Source organism: Amphibalanus amphitrite, unplaced genomic scaffold, assembly GCF_019059575.1.
Source record: "Amphibalanus amphitrite isolate SeventyFive unplaced genomic scaffold, NRLGWU_Aamphi_draft 000669F_arrow, whole genome shotgun sequence".
Classification (NCBI taxonomy): domain Eukaryota; kingdom Metazoa; phylum Arthropoda; class Thecostraca; order Balanomorpha; family Balanidae; genus Amphibalanus; species Amphibalanus amphitrite.
Window position 1 is genome coordinate 222,029 of NW_024882163.1, and position 25,053 is coordinate 247,081.

Genomic DNA, 25,053 nt, shown 5'->3' on the forward strand with positions numbered 1-25,053 from the left:
TTAGGAAGGGTATTCGAGAATACTCGATTCTTACAGCGTGTGATGTGTAATAAACACCAAACGCGGCCTCACCAGCGAGTCTGAAGAGAGTCACCCACCCCTGAATCACGACTGAGACCGCCCCTGCGCGCCAGGTGAGAAGCGGTGAGAAGCGCCGGCTCGTTCTGACGGGCCGGCTCGCCTTGAAGGAGCGGGAAACGTTTGCTCTGTAGTACGCCTCCCTCCCCCGCCTGTCATGGAGCTCCTCTCGTACTTCCGGGCTCCCGCGTGCCACTGTCTAGCCACGCGGAACGAGACGTTGGTAGCCGAGATGGAAACTGTTCGGGAAACTATTCAGGATGAGCAGGTGACTATTCATACAGAACACTGGCGATATGCTGGGAAGTGATCGATCAACATCAATTATTACCGGAGGTGGGAACTGGAAACCATTTCATCTCTTATAAAAGCTGTCTAGGGTCGAAACGCACATTCGACTATTGATCCTACCGCTCGCAAGGCGCTGCCTCAGTTTTCATGGGACGGACAAAAGCGCCATTTTATTAGTCACTTCTTATGTTTATTGTTTCTGTGCGTAACCTATACGTCCAGATTATTGGCATTCTTGGCATTTTTGAAACAAACTCCTCACTTCTGCCTTCGTTGATTTTCTCGGGTTAGACCTTTTCGGTCTAATTAGACCATTCGAGGCTCGAGAGCCATAGGAGTAGAGAATGGTAGAAGGGGCATTGCAAAGCTTGATTGACCGCAGGTGGTCGGTCCCGCAGTGCCTGAGCCCATCTGATTTTAACAGGATAGTCCCGGCATGGGACAGACCGCTCAGCCTGAAAGTCCCCCTCGGCAATCTAAGCTGGAGCCACTCGCGACATTTGATTGACCTATGACCATCCTCTCAAACGATCATCCCAGAGGGGGATGAACCGTTCGAGTTTTCCCCTTTTCGAGTTTACGGTTCACCGGTGCCTAGGTGGAATGACCGTCAATTCGGATAAGGTGCTGGCAAGCGCTAAATAACTTAAGCAGGGATGTGAATGTGTTGGTGCTGAAGAATTGAGGATGGAAAGGGAAGATAAGACTCATGGTGACTCCCGTCAAGTCAGATCCCCTCTGACGAGCGCAAAGCAGCCCGTTCGCTCGCCGATCTATAAGCCCTCAGACACCAGCGACACTGAACACCAGGGCGGAAACCATTGTAAGCTGAGTTTCCACGTCCTGCCAGCAGGGGACAGGCTACTCTCCCTGATTTTCAGAATACACAATCGTATTTTGGCCCAGCGGAAATGTTAGGATCGGTCGGTAAGGAGACTGCAGATCACCTCAGCTACCCGGTTATTGTGTTGTTGGTCCGGAAATGGCAGTTGGCCTTGGGAGACCGAGGATGGTCCGGGTCGCGTAAAGGTCACCCCTTTTTGCGGCTTCTCTGGTCTACCTATTCTTCTCAGGATTTTGGAAGGTGGAGAGGGGAGGGACAGGAGGGGATAGTAGCAGTAAGAAAGCTCAATGGAAAATAATGCTATCCGAATTCAATGGTACAAAATACTACGTTCCCTTCATTTTCATTGACACTGATAAAAGTTGCACGTCATTTTGAATTTTCAGAGCGTAAGGTGAACTTAAGTACTTCATTCCTATGTTTTTTCTTGGCTGTAGACGTCTTCGAGCGCAATTTTGGAACGGCTCCGTCTACGGCTTCGTCTGCGGCTCTCGTAAAACGTGTCGGCAGCTCCAGCTCCGTTTCACCTCTGTTTCCGGCCCCACATCTCGATAGTTTTATTACCCTCCTCGACTGATAATAATGGTATGGTATAATATATAATAATGGTATAATAATGGTACGGCTGATAACAAGTGGTAATGGTAATGAGCATTAGTCCTACGTGCACTGAAAACAATTTAATCCAAGGCCCGCGAGTAAACCGGTGTTTTGCGGGTACCCCTATCCGCAACCATTTTTAACCACCCTCCCAGGAGTACAGTAAGGTCCCATTGCAGTGTAGTCGTCCCTGCTCTCAGCGGACTTGTTCGCTGACAGCGGTTATATCCGCTCAGAGCAAGTACGACTACACCGCAATGGGACCTAGCACTACTCCTGGGAGGGTGGTTAAAAATGGTTGCGGATAGGGGTACCCGTAAAACACCGGTTTACTCGCCAGCCTTGGGTTAAATTGTTTTCAGTGTGCATCGATTGTATATTTTAGTGCTTTTAATGGGTTTGGTTAAATATAGGCAGCGCAATAGAGCCAATCAACCGTTGTCAAAATCACGCGAGTGAAACCATCATAATTCATAGAAACATGTGGCTTCTGAACGAAATATGTTATGTTTCCCACTAATGATGATTGCGGCTTACGCGGACCGCGAACGTGTATGTTCATTGATGCTGCATATTCTCTCCAGAGTCTATAACTAGCCGAGATTTGGTCTGAAATGTGGCGACATTCAACGTCAAAGGTCACCTCTGCCAACTCCGCCCACACCGCATTGGACCCGTTGAATCACGGGTTTCGGCTCAGACGGCCAAATCCAGCCGGATCGCCCGAAAGTCCACTCCCCAAAGCTGCTGCAGGACTGAGCCTATAGCGACAGGAAACGTGGGCATCATGTTACCCGAGTGGCATTTACCTTTACTTAACACACCATACAAGCGACAATGAATCTACCCCCAACGGGAATAAAAAGGGCAATTAGAGCTTATCTCGCATTATAATATCGTTCGTATGCTTATATCATAGTATCACATAGAAGTCGTGTGCAATGTTCCAAATTTGTAAGGACCCGTTCGAAATCAGCCCAGTACCTATTACTGCGGCCACTTTGATCATTGTGGCCAGCTTTGATACAGCCCTGTCAAACCGATCCTGATTGTGAATGCCGATTTCAAGATCAAACACATGCTCAGATAGGCATACATATATCCTATTTCAGTGGACGGTACGGTATTGCCTCCCCACGATCAATCAAACACTCCTATTCGGTCCCGCCGGCGCGGTGCCGCTGTGGCTGGATGACCTTACTGCATCATGCTCAATGTCCACTCTATGGTCCAGGATAGAGGTCACCGCCGCTGGCGCTCCCACGCCTGTTTGGCCGGCTATCGATAGTGCGGTGCGCGCGTGACCGGGCTTGCCCCTCAGCTCCTTGTTTCTGTCTGTGGGTCGAACATATTCCTCTGCTCTCTATGAACCGAGTCTGCCTCCCAGCTCTAATCGCATAGGCATTGCTCCTTTAGCTCTCTACGAACATAGGGCCTGCTCCTCGCCTATTTATAGACCGGGGTGCTCCTCAGCTCTCTACGAACATCTTCGCTCCTCACAATTTGACCCTAAAATCGAGCTGTCTTTACAGGTCGAGCCTGCTTTTCAACTCTGCACGAGCCGAATCCTCTCCTCTCATCCCTTTGTGACCGATCCTGTCTTTCATCTCTCCATAACCGAACCTGACCCCCAGCTCTTCGTGACCAAGCATACCTCTCATCCATCCGTGACCGAGCCTTCTCATCAGCCGTCCGTGACCGAGACAACTCTCAGTTTTCAACAGACCCTCTGCTCGGCGCTGGTTCTGCCGCGCCGGTCGACGGTCGGTCGTCGGTCGGTGGTCCTTCACAGACCCCGCTCGGCCCGCCGCCGCCGCCGCCGCCGCCGTCGTTGCCGATGGGGCGCCGTTATTGATCTGCGGGCGCCGGTCAGCCGCCGGGGTCCGTGGGTGGAGGCCAGACGCGCTGACGGTGCCAGCCCGCTGCCAGGTGGTGCCCCGAGTGGCCGCCTGACCGGCCGGCCTGGGTCGCCAGGTCGGCGTCAGGTCAGACAGCAAAGCAGAGACAACCTCGCCTTGTACTGCAGTCAGGTAAGGGCCGAGGTGAAGGTGGAAAGAGGCGTGGAGGGAAATCATTCATTCGGTATCGGGGGCATGAAGTGTGAGAGTTACGTCATGTTTTGCCGTTCCAGAAGCCAAAAATTGTTTGTGTGAAAGCTGAAAAATTGAAAATGTTATGCAGAAAATGTTTGTGTTTTTCACAGAAGTGTAGACGTGGCAGGACTAACATACTGTTGCCCCAAAATTACTGCACCTCTATATCCAAATGTATCGGGCAATATAAGAATATATCCTTGTTTTATCTCACTCCATGGTTATGTCAGGACTTTTCAAACAATTTAATTATTCCAGAGAACAGGCTCATCGGCATCAAACCGAACTTTTTTTACGTTTTTTTTTCTTTAAATACAATATGCTGATCGATCCCATAAATTTCGGGTAGGTGTGCTATAATGCCCCCGTCGCTTTCTACGGCTGAGTGAATATAGGAATATCCGTACGGGACGCTGTTTAAAAGACAGAAACAGCCCGGGGAGCACGACAACGTCACGTGAAACTGTTGCGCCCGTGTCATCGGACAAGTTCCCGCAGCATGTTCGGCCACTAACTCGCTTTATCCACAGGGGTGGCTCGTGAGACCCGTGGCCCCGTGGCTCCCATTCCGCAGTCGCCATGGATCGGCTAAAACGGTCCCTGAAGGAGAGCATCCGTAAGAAGCAGTATGGCCCGGCCGTGTACCGACCCAACCAGTGGGCCAACGACGAGGCCGCCGTCAAAAACGGCATCTGCTCCTTCCACGTCAAGGTGAGTGCATGAACAAATTGGCAAACAGCTCATGAATCATAACAATGAATTATTGCTCGCCATATGACTATGAGTAAGCAAAGGCGTTGGAAGATAGCTTGCCTTTCCTAGGTCAGGTCATCAAAATAGATATATTTGACGATCTAGCTCTGGCTCATCCTTAACCCGCGCCCCACTGGGGTCTGCGTATAACACGCCCTACGGGGGGGGGCTATTCATAGCCCCCCCCCCCCTCCTAACTCCGAAACTACTGGGCCGATCGTCAAAATTCAAACGGCGTCTGATAGCCCCGGAAAAACTGTCGAGCGAAACCTAATTTCATTGACCTCGAGGTCACCGATGACGTTACAGGTCAGGTCAAAGTAAAAATTATTAGCATTTTGGCTTCTTCACGTTTTGGGCTCTGGCCGCCGTCTTGCAAGCCAGATCAGGCTCATTTTTGGTTCACACACTCGTGAACAGATGTTCTAGATACTCTGAGGGTACCAAACTTGTACTTTGATTTTCAGGTCAAGGTCAGGTCATCACAGGTCACGAAAATATTATATCATCCGTCGGTCACGTGACACATGTTTTATGGTCCATTTAGGCCAAACATTTCGAATTTGATGTCGTCTGTGTCATTCGAGGTCATTTTGAGTCAAATTTAGCTTAGGTCAGGTCACTTTCAGGTCAAAAAAAGGTCAAATTTGGAAGTTAAAATTTTTCAACAAAAAAAAGTGTCTATTCGATGCAGTTTGAGCTCAGGAACACGATGGTGCTATTTATATTGGCGTACGATGTCAAATTCGTGCTGAAAAATTGATTTGAAAAATTAATAATTGTTAATTTTTTGCAATAATGCGTATAACCTGGCCATTTTTGAAGATATTTAGCTAAAACTTGCTAGAGGTAGTCATAATGATGCGTTCTATCACATATATTCCGGTTTTTGCGAAAAGTCAAAAACTTTTTGAAAAAAAATGTAAAAATATAAATTTTGAATTTTATTATATAAAATTTTCGAAATTTTCAAAATTTCGAAAATCCGAGATTGCAGTTTGATAGCGCTGTCTATTTTGAGTCCTCTCATGCAAAGAAATTGGATCTAGCTTAAACAACTGAGCTCTTGGGAGCGATTGCCGTGGTTCAATGTTTTGCGTCGAAATCGGCCGAACATGACGTCACTCTGACGTCATTTCCGGCCGACCTATGGTAGGTACGAAGTTCAAATTTTGACACAAGGTGTCAAATTGATGCAGCCGAAGGTACAATTGATGAATGAAGGTACAAATAATTGATGAAGCCGAAGGTACAAAGAAATTGGATCTAGCTTAAACAACTGAGCTCTTGGGAGCGATTGCCGTGGTTCAATGTTTTGCGTCGAAATCGGCCGAACATGACGTCACTCTGACGTCATTTCCGGCCGACCTATGGTAGGTACGAAGTTCAAATTTTGACACAAGGTGTCAAATTGATGCAGCCGAAGGTACTGAAAGTTTGGCGTCCATACGTCAAGCGGTTTGGAAGTAATTGCAGAAAAACGGGAGGGGGGGGGGCTATAAATAGCCCCCCCCCCCAGTGGGGCGCGGGTTAAAATTTAATTTGTGTGTTTTTTTTTTGGTTCCAGTATCTCGGCTGTGCTCAAGTTTACGAGTCTCGAGGACTTCATGTTTGTGAAGATGCTCTAAGAATGCTCAAGGTGAGATTATTGCGGTCGTTGCTGCACACATTTGTCGCTGGTGACATAGGGGAAGCCGGGGGAAGCCCGGCATAGTAAGCTCTTTTTCATTTTTATTACATACCATACGTGCTGTATAAAATGTTGATATCCTGCTAGCTAGCTAAGTTCATTGGCCGTGTTTTCCCAAAATTTCGGTTTCGTGGAATTAGTATAAGGTTTAGAAAATCTAGTTTTAAAAAAGTGTTGATTTTTCTGGGGTAAGCCCGGCATAGGGGTAACGCCGGCCACCTCCCCAGCGCTTTACAACGAGTTGATGAAACCATTATGTGTTTTCCAAATATTAACGGAAAGTGAAATATTAAGGTACTGATTAGCTCTGGACATCTTAGAGTTTATGTCACTACTGGTATTTTAGCTAGCGTCTACTACATATACAGTACAGGTCGATGAAAATCGTGATGCAAAATTGACAAAAAATGTGTATTTCAAAATTCCTTAAAATTTATTTTTCTTTTTACCTTAATGCATCATATTGCATATCATTCGACTCGGCTGATGAAGAAGAACACAACGACACCATTTTTGAAGCTCTAGCTTCATTGTCTGTCGCTTTATCTGCAAAAACGTAGTTTGACCCTAGTTGACCTTAAGTGACATGACTGGCTTTGTCTATGATAACATGTTTATTTTCGAAATTTATCTTTGATCTAGGTGTAAACCAAACCTGCTCAGTACCTAATATCTCATGGAAAACAGTGGTTTAGTGGCATTGCTCTCGGTTGGGGGAAAGCTTGGCCACTCGCCCGGGGTTACCCCAATGTGCTAATTTTTATTTTAGAACAGCGATATTCGAAAAAAATGTCATACTTAAGCCAGCCTGCCTCGTCACCCCTCACTACAAACACTTAAACTGTCCTTACATAACATTCGTATAAATATTTGTACTGTATGGTATAACATTAACAGGGCAACATATCTCACTTTTTAGCTAAAAACCCTTAAAATATCATTTTTGCGCTATAACTTTAACAATATGCAATTTTTGTCAGCCTTAACTTTTTTGCTGGCGTCACCTTAGCTGCCACGCTGAAAGGACAAACAGTTGAGCATTTTATTGTGAATAATTTAGCCGGAAACGGGGTGGCCGGGCTTCCCCCGCGCCCGGGCTTCCCCCGGCTTCCCCTAACTGTAATATTTAGAACCATCTCTAAGCAATTGTTCGCCGATTTAAGTGATCGGTTATATATTCTATAATCCATTTTGAATTTTTTTTTTTCTCACGCAAATACAGTCTCACGCGTGCATTTACGTTCTTCTCAGTTTTCCTACGGCGTCAGGCCACCTAAAGCTATAGTCATCGCGGCTACCGTTCATCTGTTGGTAACCTCTGGTGAGCTGAGGTTCATATTTCGAAGACCTTCCACTTTCGAGGCATGTTTTGGTTCACTTTTCGATTACTTCCTGTGCCCCGTCTGATTCACTTTTCGATGACCTCTGGTGACCTGTGCTTATTTTTTGCATTCGGTAGCCAGCGGTTCATTAGTCCTTGACACTTTGTTGCCTCTCGCGCCCTGTCTTCAAGTTCTCGGTGACCTCCAGTTCATTTTCGATGACCTCCGTGACCTCCGTTGCCCTGCGCTGTTTTCAGTCCCAGCGACGCCGGGTGCGCAGTGTGCTGTTTATCAGCGGCGACAGACTGAGAGTGGTCGCCGACGAAACGAAGGTGGGTCAACTGCGCAGAAACGGGGATCCTCTCTCACCGCTAAATAAACCACAAAAGGCTTAGAGAAACTGCCGTTCGTCATGTAGCGAAGTCTGACGCAAAATTTCAGACTGACGGATGAACATGTCGAAGTTTAGATCAAGCACTTAAATCAAAGCTTGAAATCGAAGTTGAAGCACAGCAGATGCCCTAGAATTACGCTTAGGTATTTATCAGACAGAATACAGAATCCTCCTGACAAATGCGCCAGTTTTAGTTGGTTTTGCGTTCACCAGACAGTATGAAGGGGAGTTTCTTTCTAGATGTTTCTCAAAATAATACAACACCGAAGTAGAAAATGGTTCTCTATTGACATTTATTATGACCCTCAGTGTTGAATCATAACTCGCAATGCAAACAAAAGAGGTAAAAAGAAAAGAACTTAATCAATCAAAATATAACCACCGCGCCTGTCTGCTTTTGCTTCATCCGGAATGCCTGGCTGACTTGACCCGACCTGATGCGATGACCTGAAAAAAATCCAGGTCTCTTAGTAGGACTCGTGAATCAGAGCATGGAGAGGGTATCGTTCTGACCTGACCCGACCAATTTCTGTAGGAGCTGCTGGTGGATCAGACCATCGAGAAGGTATCGTTTTGCGCGCCGGACCGCAGCAGCGACCGGGGCTTCTCGTACATCTGCCGGGACGGCGCCACCAGGCGATGGATGTGTCACGGATTCATCGCCACACGAGACTCGGTTAGTTCAGGGGGATGCATAAGCCATAGTCAATCTATGCAGCCGCATGGTCAGTCTCTATGGGGCGAGTTTGTGAGTTCAGGGAGACTGAGCTAGTTTAGGAGCGACACTCATTCAGTTTAGGAGCGACCCGGTCAGTCAAGGAGAGATTCAGTCAATGCCTGGGTAGTGGGTAGTGGGTATGTCTTAGACAATCCAGGGGTAGTATGTACGGTCAATGCAGGGACGGTACGCTCAGTTTATTTTCAGTATCAAATTTGCCTTTTATTCGGTAACTAATATATGAAGCGACTCAGTCAAGGAGAGATAAGGTCAAACCAGGGAGACTCGAGAGTAGACAGTTCTATAGTTGGCCAGCTCGAGATATCGAACTACGTTGATTAAAGCGATAAATTTACGAAGTTTCCCTCGGGCCTTAGAATATATTTTCGGTGATGCGAGCACTCAGTTAGCATTCTTGTCACCGTATGAAAATCGAAACTATTTGTCGGTACGCTTATTTATTGCCTACCTTTTAATCGAATTGATTAATATTCACTGTTCAGCGTCTCTCTTTCTTGTTTTCAGGGACCGGACCAGCTTGTAACGGTATGTAAAGCTCGCAGATGGCTTGACCGTAATGGATTGATTATCTGAATATCTGCCGAGAAATTCGAAATGTGGATGCCATTAGCCCCATGTGAATATGCAATATTTGAACTGAACAGTGATTCCCCATTGTTCATGTAACCGTATTAGCGCAATGTGCTCTATGCTCTGTGCAGTATTGGTGTGTGTCTCTACGCGCGTTATCTACTCCTGTTTTTGACTGGTCTATGTGTTTGTCCCAGGGTGAGCGGCTGAGTCACGCCGTCGGGGTCGCGTTCGGCCTCTGTCTGGAGCGGAAGCAGCGGCGTGACTCTGAGAGCAGCACCCCCGAGCTGTACGAACTGGCACCGGGGGCCGACACTGGACTGGGTGCCTTCAGGCGGGCGTCCATCACCGAGCGGCTCACCGACCCACAGGACTGCAAACCGGCGGGTCAGTTCAGCTCGCTGACACAGCTGGATGAATATCCAGCGTGGCAAAAAATGGGTCACAAATCCACGGATCACATGGATCGTGACGTGGTCGATTCTCTATCTCAAATTATTTCGTTGTCTCATGCAGAGCTGGTGCCTCTGTGGTCTGTGACTCTCCAATTGCCTCACAAATCCGTTGGCGTTACCTCTGAGGGCTGTTTCATTGTCTCACAGAGCCAGCAGTCGTACCACCGAGGTCTATGACTGTCCGACTGTCTCGCTGATATTATCCCACAGAGCCAGTGTCTCTTAGGTTGGTGACGTTGACTGACTTGTTACCCCGCAGAGCCGGTGCCTCTGAGATCGGTGACAAACCCGTTTGCCGTGGAGCGTCCGCACGCTCCCACCACCATTCTGGAGCGTCAGGGCAGTCTGCGCATCCAGGGCCGCCATAAACAGGCGGAGGTGTCGGCTTTCAAGCGGCAGCACTCGCTGAAGCTGGACGACCTGCCGTCCACGCAGCAGCGCGTCAACGAGACGACATCTGACGAAGGTGATGGTCGACAGGATCGGAATGGTTTGTTGAAGTAAAAATATATGTGTGAATATGGTGTACACTCTACAGTTAGCAATGTTTTGCTTAAGCAAAAATATGTATGTAAATAATGGTATGCAATATGCATTGCATGCAAATAATGTTATGTATATTGCATGTAAATATGGTATGTATGTTTTATGTTAACCCGCGCCCTGCTGGGGGTCCTGGATTTCCACGCCCTGCTGGGGGGGGGGGGTGTTTGAACACCCCCCCTTCTAACTCGGCTCCTGGGCCACGTAGCGATACGCGGAAGGCGGCGTTCGAAAGAGCGTCAAAAATAATGAGGAAATCACTTCGGTCAATTTTTGGTCAGGTCAAAGGTCAGGTCACCAGAGGTCATTGAAGGCAAAATTTCGCCGATTTCCAGGTCGAATGTCGAAAATTTCCAAGAAGCCAACGCATAACTCGGGAACCAATAGAGCTACAGCGCCGCGGAAAAGCGCATTCGATAGCCCTATTAACGCCCTTTCTGAGTAATTCTCTCAGATTTGACCTACCGTCAACGGTTTTGCCTGCAGGGGGCAAAAACTGCAAAAATAGCCGATTTTTTCGGAAACAGTTTTTCTGCAATAACTTTTGACCCAAGCCTTGTACGAGCTTACTTTTACCGGCATCGTGTTCCTCTCGTCAAGACGCATCGAATGAACTATAACTTGACCTTGAAAGGTCAACTTGAAAATTTGACCTCAGGTCAAGTTCATGACCTGACCGGAAAGGGTCATGTTGCATATCAGTCGATCCGTATCGTCGAGCTGAACACATCTAAGGCGTTTTCATCGCTCTAGCATGCCTCTATCAAAAGTTATTTGCGAAAAACTGTTAGATACCATTCGTGACCTAAGATGACCTCAGGGCATAAACAGGAGTCACGGACACCATTTTCATGTTCAGTGTGTCTAAACCACTTGTAATTCAGTGTTTGGGAGTGTTTATAATGTCTTTCTTCCAAAAGAGGCGCATTTCAATTTTCTCCCATTGACTTATAATGGGGAGGTCGCAAAATTGACCTGACCTTAGGTCATCGATATCAAAATTCTGAGATATACATTTTGTACATGCTATTGCTCTTAGCAATCGCTGAAAGTTTCAAAGCGATCGGTCACTCGGTGTAGCTATGACAGACATTGAAACTTTTTATGAGGTGAGGTCACTTCAAGTGACCTGGTGACCTGACCTTGAATGACCTTGGTCTGAAATTTTCACAACATGTGTAGAATTGATGTATGATAAGGTGTACCAAAAACGGCGGCGCTCCGCGCCGCCGTTTTTGAGATATTCGCGAAAAACCACAAGGGGGGGTGTTCAAACACCCCCCCCCCAGCAGGGCGCGGGTTAATGAAAATAGCCCAACTGGCAATGCGATGACCGTCACCAAAGCCTTATATGTTACGGCCAACTGCCTTTTACGATCAAAAACATGTCAGGTTGAGGTAGGTATATTATTGGCTTATTCGGTCGTCAGTTCACGTTATGCATAGTTAAATCTAATGACGATTCATTTCCCCGGTGCCCATCCAGCCCCGTCTGGCCGCGATACGTCAACAACTGAAGCTCCGGCGCGCGCCCCTGTGGCTCGGGGTCGTCTAATGTCCCTTCCGTACGGCGGCTCGCCGTCGCCCGAGGGCAGAACTGACCTCGAGTCGGGTCGCCCGGGGCGGTTTAGTACCGAGCGGCCCCGCCAGATGTCTCTGGCGGGCACCACTCCTCTGTTCGACAGTGAGTATTTATGTGTGACGTGCTGCATGCATAATGGCCACCTCATGCGACTAATTTCAGTGGTCGCTGAAATGTCCCGAGATGTTTATGCGACGCATTACGGAAATGGCAAGGGTGAAAAGGGCCTCGGTGGACGCCAGTGTAGGCCGACTCTTGTCAGTTTTATCGTATGATTAATTAACTAGTAACGTTAAAACAGCGTGATGACGATCAGTTTTCCGATGCTATTGGCATAGCTATTTAGTTAAACGCCAGGTGATCGATGAACTGATCTGACGACACTGACCCCGCCTGTTTCAGTGGCTCCTATCGCAGAGGTACCGACCTCGGCGGACAATCAGGAGGGTAACGTGACGCTACTGTGCAGGGAGCTGGCTCACGGCCTGTCCCAACTCAGCGGCAACCAACAGGTAAACCAGCGGTACCACTAGTTTTAACCGATCTAACGCTCCAGATATAGGCCATAATATGTAGGTATGGAGTTCTGAAGGGACGATGGTATGATGGTATCTGAGATTCTGAAGGGAAGGGTATGGCTCTTTGTATGAACCGTGCATATTTATCTCCCAAATCTCCAGGGACAGACGGCCACCATAACATGTTGCATGCAGGCGACCTTTCGGTTGACCTCCTGTGTACAATTCCAGAGAAGCGGCGCAGCAACCGACGCCACCCCGCGACCTGACGACTGGCTCAACTCACTGACCAACGGACCGGCGCTGGCAGCGGCGGCGGCGCCTCACCGACGCGGCCGCTCACCGTCTCTGGCTTCTGACGCGCTCATCTCCAGCTCCGTCCCCTGGTCAGCCGCCCCCGCCCCCGCCGCCGCCCCGTGGCCAGCCGCCGCCCCCGCCCCCGCCGCCCCCGCCACCAACCCCTTCGTGGGGCCCGCGGCTGTTACTGACGCCAAACCGTTCGAGTTGCAAATGTAGGCACAATGCACATGCCAGTATTACGAGATAATTCAGGACTTGTTAGGAAACAAGAATCGGTTCTTTGGCATCGCATTCTTATCGCGTGTGAATGCCTAACAGTTCTATCAGCTGACGATTTTCATTCCCCTCAAGGGATCATGCTGATTGGATTGGTTTCTCGTTTGTGTCAACGAGACTTAACGAACATATCAATATCGAATTGCTCGCCTAGTTTATGGTATTTAGAAATGCGTCGACGGTAGGTAGTATTTAGTGAAATAAGTGGTTAACGTTGCTTGTTGTTGATTCATGTGGTTTGATTACATTGAACATGTGCCAGTGATGTATTTTATATGAAGCTTTATTCGAGTATTAATAGTGTGTTGTTTCCACTCAAAGACTGGCGTTACAGCAGCAGGAACCTAAACAATTATGTAAGCTAAATTGATATTCTAATGTCCAGGCTCCTTTTTCGTGTGATCAGCGATGAGCTATTGATGAAATACTTAGGAACTTAGCTACAGGAGAGAGTTTAACGCACATTACGCTACATGATATGTAACTTGATCTAACACAGGCATTGAACAGAGATTGCTGAAATACGAAATCGAAGTTTCTTCGACTTTTTTCCAACACACGCACCAATGGAACAGCGAAAGACGGCTAATGTAACAAGAGGACCGCGTCAACATATAATTTGACAATCAAGCGATAATCGAAAAGAGAATTTACACCACAGGAAGTAGGGACTGGCACAAAAGATTTAAATGTTTTCACGACTTATCTCAGTTCTTATCTTCCAGCGAGTGTGTTAGGAAGCCTTGCCCTGCACTGCGATACATATGCACAATTAGATCATGCCTGATGAACTGCCTTGGGCTGTAGTGCTGCACTGAGACCGTATCGTGCTGTAGTGTGTGAATCGCTCGACGTGAGATCTGACGCCGAAAAGCGCACTGCACCGCTTTTCCAGTTGACGCTGGCTGATGCCTGTAGCGGACAGAGTGGGCGCTGAGGCTGTATTTCCTAACGATCAATGTTGTGAACGGAATGTGTGCCGGTGACATGACTGTGACAATAAATATCAGCCGTAGCGAGAAATGTCGCTTGTTTGAAAAAAGTAATGGTACATTTCCTTTAGATTTCGATGCGGTGGTTCCTGTGCAGTGTGCAATTGCAGGGAGGGGGCCTGAACTAAGTAGAAACGAATACCTACCTACCGAACTATAACAGTTAACTGCCATTTGAAGGCTACCTGCCTATGTATAAATATTGCATAATGTATTTGAATAAAGCTGTTGTGAAATCATCTCTGCTCAATGCTCATTGAAATGTATGAATGGCCTCCCCCCACCCCCCACACACGATCCATTGGTTTCTAAAGCATGCTAACGCTACTGCCGAGCTTTGCGGCACAGCATGCAGCAGGCGTTAGATCAGAGCCATCTATCGGCTGAGCCGAGTACTTTAATGTAAGTTAGAAGACGTAGTACACAACCACTGAACTCTCGACACAACACAGATCAAAAGGCCACTTCAGGTGCTCTGCTGGTTTGCACTGCAGGGGGCGGCATCCAAAACCTTGGTCTTCTATCGTGGCTCCAGCTAGTTTCCGTTCATCAGGCTTGGATTCTAACCTGCCTGTGTATCAAGCCTCAGTGTAGTTCGCTAAGAAACGCAGCAGAATTTCCAGACTGCCCCTTAGAGGATAAAAATATCGTAAAATACTATGAATGGACCCAAAAGCTTAAGCTAGACTTGACGCAGTTCTGAAGTTGAGATGAGAGATTAGATACTTAAATTCGACATTCAATTTTTTCCAGATGAAACATTGTGTATTCAATCAAACACTATTTTTGCGATCGAAGTGATGAAAATGATGGTATATAACAAAATGCATCGGACAGTGGACACTACCTACATAACTAGTGAGCAGTGAATGGTTAGAAATCACGCAAAACACATCCTGAGGGCATTGCGAGGAAACAGAACCACAATTTAACGTGGCAATATCATTTGGCAAGCCTCATAAATATACAACCCCTCACACCACTTTCACACATCGCTGACGTCTGTATACCTAGGCCAACAGCCTGTAGTCCCGAACACAGGTTCAACAATGCATAGTGAGCAGTGGAGGACAGAGTTTGGTAAATGGTAGCTGCAGCAGCAGTTATCAGCACGCCGAATGTGGCGCCCTCACGGTGAAATCAGGTTCTACTTTCAGACAGCTGCCCCCTCTTACGGCTGGCTGCGACTCTACCCCACCTATCCAGCCGCGATGAGTAGGAAGGTACTCACCGGCCGAGCTGACACTGGCACAGATTCCCTGCGACTACTCGGCGAAGCTGACATGCGAGGCGTCCACCCAATGGACCCCTGCCGGCCAGGAGACCTCCTGCAGTGTGCGTCCGTCCTCCGTCACTACCTCCCCGTCATTCTTCACCACCAGTTTGAAGGGAGGCTGCCGCGCAGTCTGATCACCAGCCGTGCCCGACGTATCCCTCGGTATGCGCAGAATGCCCGGTCGGTGCGGAGGAGAGCGGGCGGACGCCTCCTCCCTCTGCGCCTCTTCTACATCATCGTCAGGCACCAGCATAAGGAAGTGCTCCCCCTCCTGAGGGGGCGGCGTCTGCCCGGCGGCGCGGTCCACCAGCAGCGGCGCGCCGCTAGCGTCCACCAGGTGCACGGCTTGCCCGGCTGCCTGCGCCGCCTGTACAGACTGGAGCAGGGCATTGGCGTCGGCCGGGTCAGTCACCACGTGACCAGCATCACCTTCCCCGCCTTCCTCACCGGCCGTGAGCACGATGTACTTGTGGTCATAATGTTGATCCCCCTCAGAAGGTGGCGGCACTACGTGCGTCCGAGTGGCGGTCCTTGTACGCGACACCAGCGTACGTTTGGTCATGTGTTTGAGCCGGTGGCTCTCCACCATCTGGGCATACATCTGCGCCGTCACCGGGTCTCTCTGTGACGAGCTGCGGAGCACCGCGAGGCCAGGCAGCGGCACACGCAGTTCCTCTTTGACGAAGTTGTAGGCGCGCCGCGTGCAGAGCCCCCGTAGTTCGATGGCTCGTTTGATGTCGATCGTGTCCCACATGTGCGTGCGGCGTAACGAGCGGTTCCGGATGACTCGTAGCTGCGCCGGTGTGAACATATCGCCCAGCTTGTCATTGAAGGCGCGGGTGGCCTCGGCGGCCTTGCGGCGCCACTTGACCAGCTCAGCGGCGCGCCCGCGCTCACGGATAGCGGAGCGCAGCAGGTCGGCGCGGAGCCGCAGGTTTTCCAGCCGCTGCTGGTGCAGTAGACCCAGCGCCACCTCGAGCGTGGTCGGTGTGCTGTAGTGGTCTCCCTCCGGCGGTAGAGGGTCGGCCGTCAGCGCGCTGCTGTCGCCACCGCCGCGAAGAACCATCAGCGAACTATCCTCCGCCTTCGGTCCAGCCTCATTGTCGGAGACCACGGAGCCGTCTGACGCATTGGTTCTTTGTTGGCCCACCGAGGGGTTCTCAGTATCGTCAGTGTACACCGCAGGCACCGGCGTGGCATCTAGCTCCTTGGCCAACGACTGCACCTCGCGCTGGGCGGCCAGCACTTCTCGAAACCGCTGGGACATGTCGGGCGGCAGCCTCTCAGCCAGCGGCGGCTCGCGCTCCGTCTTCTCGGAAGCGGCCCAATCACCGTCCGCCATGCCGTGCGCACCACGGCGCCGCTTGACACCGCGCCCCCGCCGGCTGCGCACAGCCGACCCGCCGCGCAGAGGCGGCCGGCCCCGCCGGCGCGGCGCACTGTGGTGCACATCCTCGTCATCCGACTGGGGCACATTGACGTAGAGCGTCTCCGTACCATCAGCAGCGCGCTCTGAGTCCGTCTCCAGCGCGCGCGAATGGCGCCAGTCGTACTCATCCAGCGCCTGCTGTACCAGCCGAGCCCGCACCTCCGGGTCTGAGAGATCCGGCGGCGGCGAGCGCGGCCTCCGGTCTCGGTCGTACGGCCGGCCGCGGCGGCCCTTCGGAGGCCTGCCCCGTGACCGTCGAAGGGCGGGAAACGACAACATCTTCGGTGGCAGGTCGTCGAACAGGTCCGGGTGCGCCTCCTGGAGTCGGGCCGTGGGGCGCACGCGGCGCGCAGAACTGCCATCCTGGCGGACGAACATGGACGGAGGGTCGGCCGGCTCCAGATCGGCGTCCAGGTCACTGGAACGGAGAGATCCATAGGTCACACGGCGCTCAGATAATAGATCAGACTGCTGAGGTCACAGCTCACATCAATGGCGGCCAGTGAGACTGTCCTCTAATCCACGGCGGCCAAAGACAATGTCATACAGCTATCCCTTATTTTCGTTCTAGTAGTCAAGTCAGTCTTTTTTGTTTGTAATAAAAATGGTACATTAAGTAACTTCGTGCGAAGATGAAAGAGACACCATTCCCATTCTCGCATTGCTCGAGAATATTCTTTTTTAACCCAACAAATGCAAAGAGGCATCTTAAATGCGAAAAATTAGCGTGAAACATCAGAGATGACAAAGAAAATAAGTAGGCAATTCATTTATAACGAAGACAGAAATTAACACAAATGGCCGAGCAGGAGCCTTAACAATGCTTGTGACAATGACATAACAAAAATACAATTAAGTGGGCGAAAAACACGATACAGTGCGTGCTACAGCTGTCAGGGATAATGCTGACGACTGTAAGTGTGCTGAAATACTCGTAAGCCACGCACCGACCTGTTTTTTTCCGGAGACAAACGTTGCGCTTACCTCTTCTCTGTGCCTATGTATCTCTCCTCTATCTAACGTTTAAACTTCTCCGCCGACCGCTCATCTTAATTGCTCGATCGAACCCAAATTCTACCCTGCTTCCAGACAGCCAATGTCTAACGTTCTCTATATCCCTCGTAACGGCACACTCACCTTTTCCGAGCAGCATTCTCACCTCTTCTCACACCAGGACACTCACCTTTCCTCCAGCCATCCAGGCACGTTCAGGGTGGGTACAGTGCCCGGCAGCAGGCTCGGCTTGGGGTTGACCACGCCCGGGAAGCGGCGCTCCCACTCGGGGTCCACCACCAGCTGGTGGGGCAGAAAGTGGTCGGTGCAGAGGCGCGTCACGCCGCGCACCACGTGACGCACTTGAGTCAGCGCCAGCCAGCGGCGCAGTAGGCCCGCCTCGGAGGGAAAGTCCACCAGTCCGACCTGGTCACTCTTGATGGCGTGGTGGGGACAGCTCTCCAGAGCGCAGTAAACCTTCATGGCTGCAGCTGAAAATACAGACCAGAGCAGTGGTAGCCTCAGTGCAGACAAAGAGACTGGCTAGTTATCACAAAATGAGAGCTTACAAATGAAAATAGTCTTCAGAAAAAACAGCCTGTTTTAGGGAAGATAAATGAGTCTGCTACTTAACAGCTCAATAAATAGAGTAGGACTAGGTAGCTAACAGAGGAAATTCGCCACTTATCAGCAACAATTGGCAATTAGGAATGCAAATTGTGTTTTTAATTCACCCACTGACTCCCTGCAAAGAGGTTGCCACACTTGGTTGTTTTTATTTTGTAAGCAACTTTTCTTAAAGTCTTAGTGAGCCTTGATGATCTTCAGCTGTATTATGATTTCATACCTATCAACTATTGTTCTGAAAGGCCTAATCTGAATTCATCCAGGTCCCAGGGCCAGGAGTGGCATTTTTCTCAATGTATGCAGTGCCTAACATAATATTATTACATAGAACATGCCAAACTTTACCTAGTAGTCTAATGGATACCAGTAACCTAGTTATTGAAATGGCATGTGTAGGTACTTTGCTTCATTTCAAAACAAATCCACTACCTGACTGGTACAGAACCCAGATCTCTGCAAACCTACTCAAAATCATGGCACTTTCGTCTTTCAGAGGCCTCTATATTTGGTTTTCACATTCTTTGTTTTATTCATAGGTAGCATCATCTGGTAGTATAGAACAGTTGTAAGTAATCACCAGCAACAACTTAACTGAACTAGGTAGCTGCTAGGTACCATACTTGATGGTTACCTTTGAATTGTTAGGTATTTGAGTTAGGTAATTACCTAAATACTTTATGAGCCCTTATCTGAAACTTGTTGATATCCACATCAAAGTTCCCTCCCTCATCAGAGACATCAGAGACACAATCTATCAGCACTTCTCAGAGAACCACCTGTGGGCAGACTGCCAGCATGGCTTCCGGCCAAAGCGCTCCTGCAGCACCCAGCTGGTCAAAGTGCTTGATGACTGGAGCAGGGCCCTAGAGAATCACAAGCCTGTCGATGTAATGTACCTGGACTTCCAGAAGGCTTTCGACTCCGTTCCTCACCAACGACTCCTCTATAAACTCAGGAGTCACGGGGTGAGCGGCAAGCTGATCACATGGATCGGGGCTTTCCTGAGAGCCAGGAGACAGCAGGTAGTGATTAATGGTCAGTCATCTGACTGGTCGGAGGTGGTCAGCGGGGTACCCCAAGGCTCGGTCCTGGGTCCACTACTGTTCTTGATTTTCATTAATGACATGCCTGAGGTTGTTGGTTCCTCGCTGACGATGTTCGCGGACGACACGAAGCTGTACTCCACGGTAGCCTCTACTCTCGCTGCGTCTAGCCTCCAGTCTGACCTCGAGGCTCTGGTCAACTGGGCGGACGCCTGGCAACTCCCCTTCAATGAGGCGAAGTGTAAGGTCATGCACCTCGGACGAAACAACCCAGCAAAGCAGTATGTGATGAGAGACTCTGAGATGAGCGTCGTGCGGGTGGAGAAGGATCTGGGCGTGCAAGTCGATGACGAGCTGAAGTTCAGACAACATGCTTCAGCAGCCGTAGCCAAGGCCAACCAGATTCTCGCTGTGATTCGTCGCTCATTCGTGCTGATAAACGAGTGCACGCTGCCGCTGCTTTACAAGTCCCTGGTGCGCCCGCACCTCGAGTACGGCAACCTCGTGTGGGGCCCTTTCAACAGGGCGGACCAGAAGCTGGTGGAGAGGGTACAGCGCAGAGCTACGCGCATGGTGGCCAACCTTCGCCACCTGCCCTACCAAGAGAGGCTCAGGGCTCTGAAACTTCCATCGCTGTACTACCGACGCAAACGGGGCGACATGATATTCACCTACCAGATGTTCCATGGAGGGGTTGATGTTGAAGTCACGGATCTCTTCTGCCCCGCCACGGGTGCCGTTACACGAGGTCACCCACACAAGCTCCGCAAGCCAGAGGCGGTCAGCAGACTGAGGAGAGCTGCATTCGCAGTCAGGGCCGTGAACGACTGGAACGGCCTACCTGCTCAAGTGGTCAGTGCCCCCACCGTGGACTCGTTCAAGGCGAGACTCGATGCCCACTGGGGCCATCACTGGTATCATATACCAGACACGGATTAACAAATGGCAAAAGGGACAGGAGCTCGGTTAGAACGGGACCTCCAGGCCGAGTTGGCCTTTATTATGCCCGAACACCGTAAGGTAAGGTAAGGTAAGGTAAGGTAAGTTAGAAATAAGCATTAATATGGTGACATATTTTTGGCCAATTTTGTATAAAAAAAATAGGAGGCTCTGTTAATTATTTTTTTGCCAGATTGTTAGAGCATGCCTGATCCCTCAAGAGCCAAATAAATGTAAAATATTGCACAAGATGAGCAACAAGAATTGATAGAATTCAGAAAGCAAAGTCAAGAATAAAATGTTATTTTCAGCAGACCAGTTTTAAGTTATTGAGGTTTAATGGACTTTTCATCAGAACGATTGAAGTGATGCCTAGATAGGTACCTACCCACTGGTAGGTATTTAGGTATTGCAATTTGTCACATTTTTAGACTGCTCTTGCTTCACAAATACTTTTTTTAATCGCTGCCGCTGTGCACACTGCACAATGCCAGCCTTAAACACTGAATGATCCTGGACAGTGGAAAATTATCCCTGATTATGCGGACGCCATACACGTTGCATAAATTGCATCTTTACATGGTTGGTTTAACTTATAGCACGCTTAGAAATAAAAATAGCAGCCAGCATCGTTTGTTTGTTTTTTGCTGGTAAAACTGTATTTAGGGCAAGGGCCTTGGGTAAAACTTGCCACTGGTTTCAGTTAGGGTCTAGGGAACAACGTTTATATAGCCTTGGGAACAACAACAAGGGACTGGGTCTGGGAAGAAGTTCACTGACTATTTGTTACGGTATATGCTTACCAGTAATGCATTGACCAGTGTAGCAATTCAGAAATATACTCACTCAACACCCAGGCTTCTATACGGCAAATTGATATTGGGCAAATTGTACATGGCAAATTCAAAAATATAAAAAATCAGCTGCGCCAGAGATTGAAACATGTGCATATTATTTGCCGCGAATGTTCGCGGCAAAGGCAGGCATCTATTCCACTGCCAGCTTTGCATCTTCCATCCACAATACAAATAAGAATGTAAAACATTCTATACATACGAGGGTGTATCGAAAAGTTCTGATCATCACCATGAATTAGATGCGATAGAAATTTGTTTTTTTTACATGATATTCAAATTCATTACTTCTTTACAAGTCACCACACACGACCGCAAACTTATTGCATCGCTTCTTGAGCTGCCTCAGGCATAGGCGCGGGAGCCGGGGGGGGGGGGGCAGTGGGGGCTATCTGTAAGAATCTTGGTGGGGGCAGCCTGCCCCCCAACTCTGGGGCCGTGGGGGCGGTGCCCCCACAGCTTTGAGACGGAATACCACACTTTTTTGCAAATGTTTTCTTTTTTTGTTGAAAAAGCCGAGGGGTGAAAAATAAGTGGCCTAAAACCGGTGAGAAAACTAGATTTGGGGGTACCCTAGGTTAATCTCTATTATGGTGTGCCCCCCCCCCAGTCGGAAAGTAGTTCCCGCGCCCCTGGCCTCAGGCGGTCATTGTAGGACCCAAGGCTATATAGGACCCAAGAATCTTGGTAGGACCTTCGCACTGTCCCGTAAATCACTGCTCCGCCTCATCAATGACGTCATTTCTGTTCTGAAATTTCATCTAACCCTCGCCCGCACATGCCATTTTCCCATCCTAGAACGCACATGGGGGGGGGGGGGGTTACCAAGTACCAACCCCTCACGCCATTTCGTTCCTGTTGGAGATAGAGCTTAGCGGTAAAGACCAAAAAGATTCTTTGGGAAGAGACGAATCCAATGATACCCAGTTTTACCTTCTCAGGTCAGTCATTGACCTTCCAGGTCAGTTCAAACTAAAAAATGTTGCAGTTTTGGGTCACCGTTGGATATCAAGTGCGCTGCTTATCATACACCGATGACGATGCTGTTTTCTGGTGCCAAGCCAGCTAGAACCTCTTTGTCACACTACCCGACCAAACTTTTGCTGCTGAGGTCATTTCAGGTCAAGTTAGGTCAAGGTCAATTATATGTGTTTGCATGTCTGTGTGTGTCTGTGTGCAGGGGTGTCGATTTCTCAAAATGGTTGGGGGTGCTCAACCCCTGCACCGGGTGAAAGATTGCAGCTTTGCCATGGGCACAACCGTACAAGGCATGGTTGGGTATCCCCATAAGGTACTGATAATCCCGGGATTTCCACTAATATTTCCCAAAGGTTGAACGTTCTTCAAAATAATTCTGCTCGTCCTAGTACTTGGCTACCTCATTACATAAACATCTTTCCGAAAAAAGTCGTACATTTGCCGGCAGCTCGGCAGCAGCCCCAGCACCTCTGTAATAAGGTGACAGAAACCGATGACCGCGGTTAGCACCGGTGCAGCAGCCCCTGCGGTCCACAGGGGCGGACATTGCGCGGGAGGCAACGGTATAGCTAAGGGGCGTAGGATCCTATACAGTTGGGGGGGCTTCAGCCCCCCCAACCTGCTGGTCAGCCCCCCCCAACTTGCCAGGCAGCCCCCCCAACATTATAAAATATGGACAAATTAAGAAAGCTCAACTTGGCAAAGTTACAATTTTGGGTAGTAGTAAAGCAGGCGTCACACTTCTTTTTGCAACCAAGGAGGTTAGGCTGTAGGGTGTAGGTTTTAGGTTTTAGGTGGTAGATTTTAGGTTGTAGGTCGCATGTTTTTGGTTGTAGGTTGTAGGTGAGTTTAGGTCAGGTTTGGTTAGGTTTGGTTTGGTTTGGTCCGATTAGAAAGCATCTCTGGAGTCTCGGTAAAGCGCCTCTCCATGCTTTGCGACTAACTACCCAATTTTGGCCTTAAAACTAACTGGGGGCTTTGAAAATGTGCATTACAATGGAGGGAGTAAATATAATTTATAAAATGACTTTCAAGTCATTAGAAAGAACATACTAGCAAAACAAAACCAGGAGGGTACACATAAAAATCAACTGTGGAGTGTGGTTTTAGCAAGCCTGAAATAATCAATTGGTCAGCATGTTACACCAGTACAGCAGGCGTCACCAAACAACTTCGGTTGCCGTTGCGGTATTTTACAAGAACGGTTATCTCACCTCCCGAACGTTGTCACACTGTTTTTGTAACAAAACTATAAATAGTAAAATAGAGGTGAAATCAAGGCCGGTGAAATATCATCAGCTGATTATGTTTATGATTATGTCAAATCTTTAAAATGATAACGTCATAATGAATAAAAATAAACTGGCATTATCTTAAAAGGATTTGGTGAAAGAAATTTGCACATTCACTAACTTTTAAATGTTTTTTCATCTTTTTTTCTAAGATATCTCTTATGTCTCGCCTTCAGAAGAAGGCCAAATCCTTTTTACGGAATTTGACGCCATCGCAGGCATAATCAGCTGACGATACAGCACAAAACCTTTGGATGTTACTATGCGTGCCTTCGGCATCCGGATAATCAGGGAAAATTATCCGGCATCAGCGATAATTATCGGGGATTACGTTCGGTATCGCGATAATGAGACATGTTGAAGATAGGCACCCACCAATAATTTTCCGGCCGAGAATATCCAAACGATATTTTCCGGATACCGAACGCACGCTAAAGCGGCGCAGAAAGCAGAAAAACACAACAAAACAAAGGCGCGACACTTAACAGCTTCGTTTCGTTTGTTTAGGGGTGGGTGCAAGGCCATTGGGTGGAACTCGGACGGTAGGACGAACGATGAGGACAATTGTCCAGGGACGTACCCAAGATGGACGGGGTGCCCCCCCCCCCCTCGGGGTTTTCAGGAGGCCCCCGTGGGCCGAAGGCCACGGGGCCAAAATCACGTCGGAGGCGAAATAAAGTCAAGGGAATCCCAAAAATCACGTCAGGATATTCAGGGCCTCTGACCAGCCTGACAGCTAGGGTCCTTCTTACTTCCTGAGGCCTCCTGTGAATAACTGCTAGTGTCTGTGTCTGACCGCTAGGGCCCCTCTGACTCCTCAGTAGAAAGGAGGCCCTCTGTAAGAGGAGAGGAGGCCCCTCTGTAGAGAGGAGGCCCCTTTAGAGAGGAGGCCCTCTGTAGAAAGGAGGCCCTCTGTAGAGAAGAGACCATCTGTAGAAAGAAGGCCCTGTGTAGAGAGGAGGCCCTCTGTAGAAAAGAGACCGCCTGAAAGCAGAAGGCCCTCTGAAGAGAGGAGGCCCGCTGTAGAGAGGAGGCCCTCTGAAGAGAGGATGCCGTCTGTAGAGAGGACTCCCTCAGTAGAGAGGAGGCCGGAGGCCCTTTGCAGAGATGAGGTCCTCTGTAGAGAGGAGGTCCTCTGAAGAAAGGGTGCCCTCTGAAAGAGATAGACCCTCAGTAGAAAGGAAGTCCTCTGTAGAGAGGAGGCCTTCTGTAGTTGATAGGCCCTTTGAAAAGAGGAGGCCCACAGTAGAGAGGTGGTCCTCTCTAGAGAGGAGGCCCCTCTGTGTTTTGATTTTTTTTGCAAATTTGTGTACGTACAGGTCAATACGAGATCGTGAGGCCAACCGTGTCAAATTGAATCGGAATTCATATGTGTACTATGGAGTGTGAAGGAACTCCGGCTTGTACTACCATACTAAAAGAGTTATAAAATTTGTGATTTGGAGCAGTGTTTTGACAAATGCTTTTGCAAATTTTCTCGGCGCTCCGCGCCTCCGATTCATACACCAATCAATAAGAAAGGTCGTGACTGTAATAACACCAACCGTGTCAAATTGAATCAAAATTCCCTAATCCCTAAGTG

General features: G+C 49.0%; 2 protein-coding genes across 5 annotated transcripts; one reads left to right on the forward strand and one right to left on the reverse strand.

Moving 5' to 3' along the window:
* Window positions 1–3,345: 3,345 nt before the first annotated feature.
* On the forward strand, window positions 3,346–14,071 carry LOC122364336 (protein numb-like). Its single transcript, XM_043334616.1, has 11 exons — window positions 3,346–3,843; window positions 4,437–4,617; window positions 6,227–6,298; window positions 7,929–8,003; window positions 8,601–8,741; window positions 9,309–9,329; window positions 9,572–9,761; window positions 10,089–10,295; window positions 11,859–12,056; window positions 12,357–12,466; window positions 12,704–14,071. The coding sequence occupies exons 2-11, from the start codon at window positions 4,486–4,488 to the stop codon at window positions 12,986–12,988; spliced, it is 1,431 nt and encodes a 476-aa protein (XP_043190551.1). The 5' UTR covers window positions 3,346–3,843; window positions 4,437–4,485; the 3' UTR covers window positions 12,989–14,071.
* Window positions 14,072–14,976: 905 nt separating this feature from the next.
* On the reverse strand, window positions 14,977–23,438 carry LOC122364335. Of its 4 annotated transcripts, none has more exons than XM_043334613.1 (3): window positions 23,394–23,438; window positions 17,929–18,229; window positions 14,977–17,163 (listed from the first exon to the last, which is right to left on the reverse strand). In XM_043334613.1, exons 2-3 carry the CDS (start codon window positions 18,219–18,221, stop codon window positions 15,306–15,308), a joined length of 2,151 nt encoding a protein of 716 aa, XP_043190548.1. In that variant the 5' UTR covers window positions 18,222–18,229; window positions 23,394–23,438; the 3' UTR covers window positions 14,977–15,305. The 4 variants fall into 4 exon arrangements, with proteins under 4 accessions (XP_043190548.1, XP_043190549.1, XP_043190547.1 ...); XM_043334614.1 differs by lacking the exon at window positions 23,394–23,438 and adding an exon at window positions 23,332–23,368; XM_043334612.1 differs by lacking the exon at window positions 23,394–23,438 and adding an exon at window positions 21,151–21,278.
* Window positions 23,439–25,053: the final 1,615 nt, after the last annotated feature.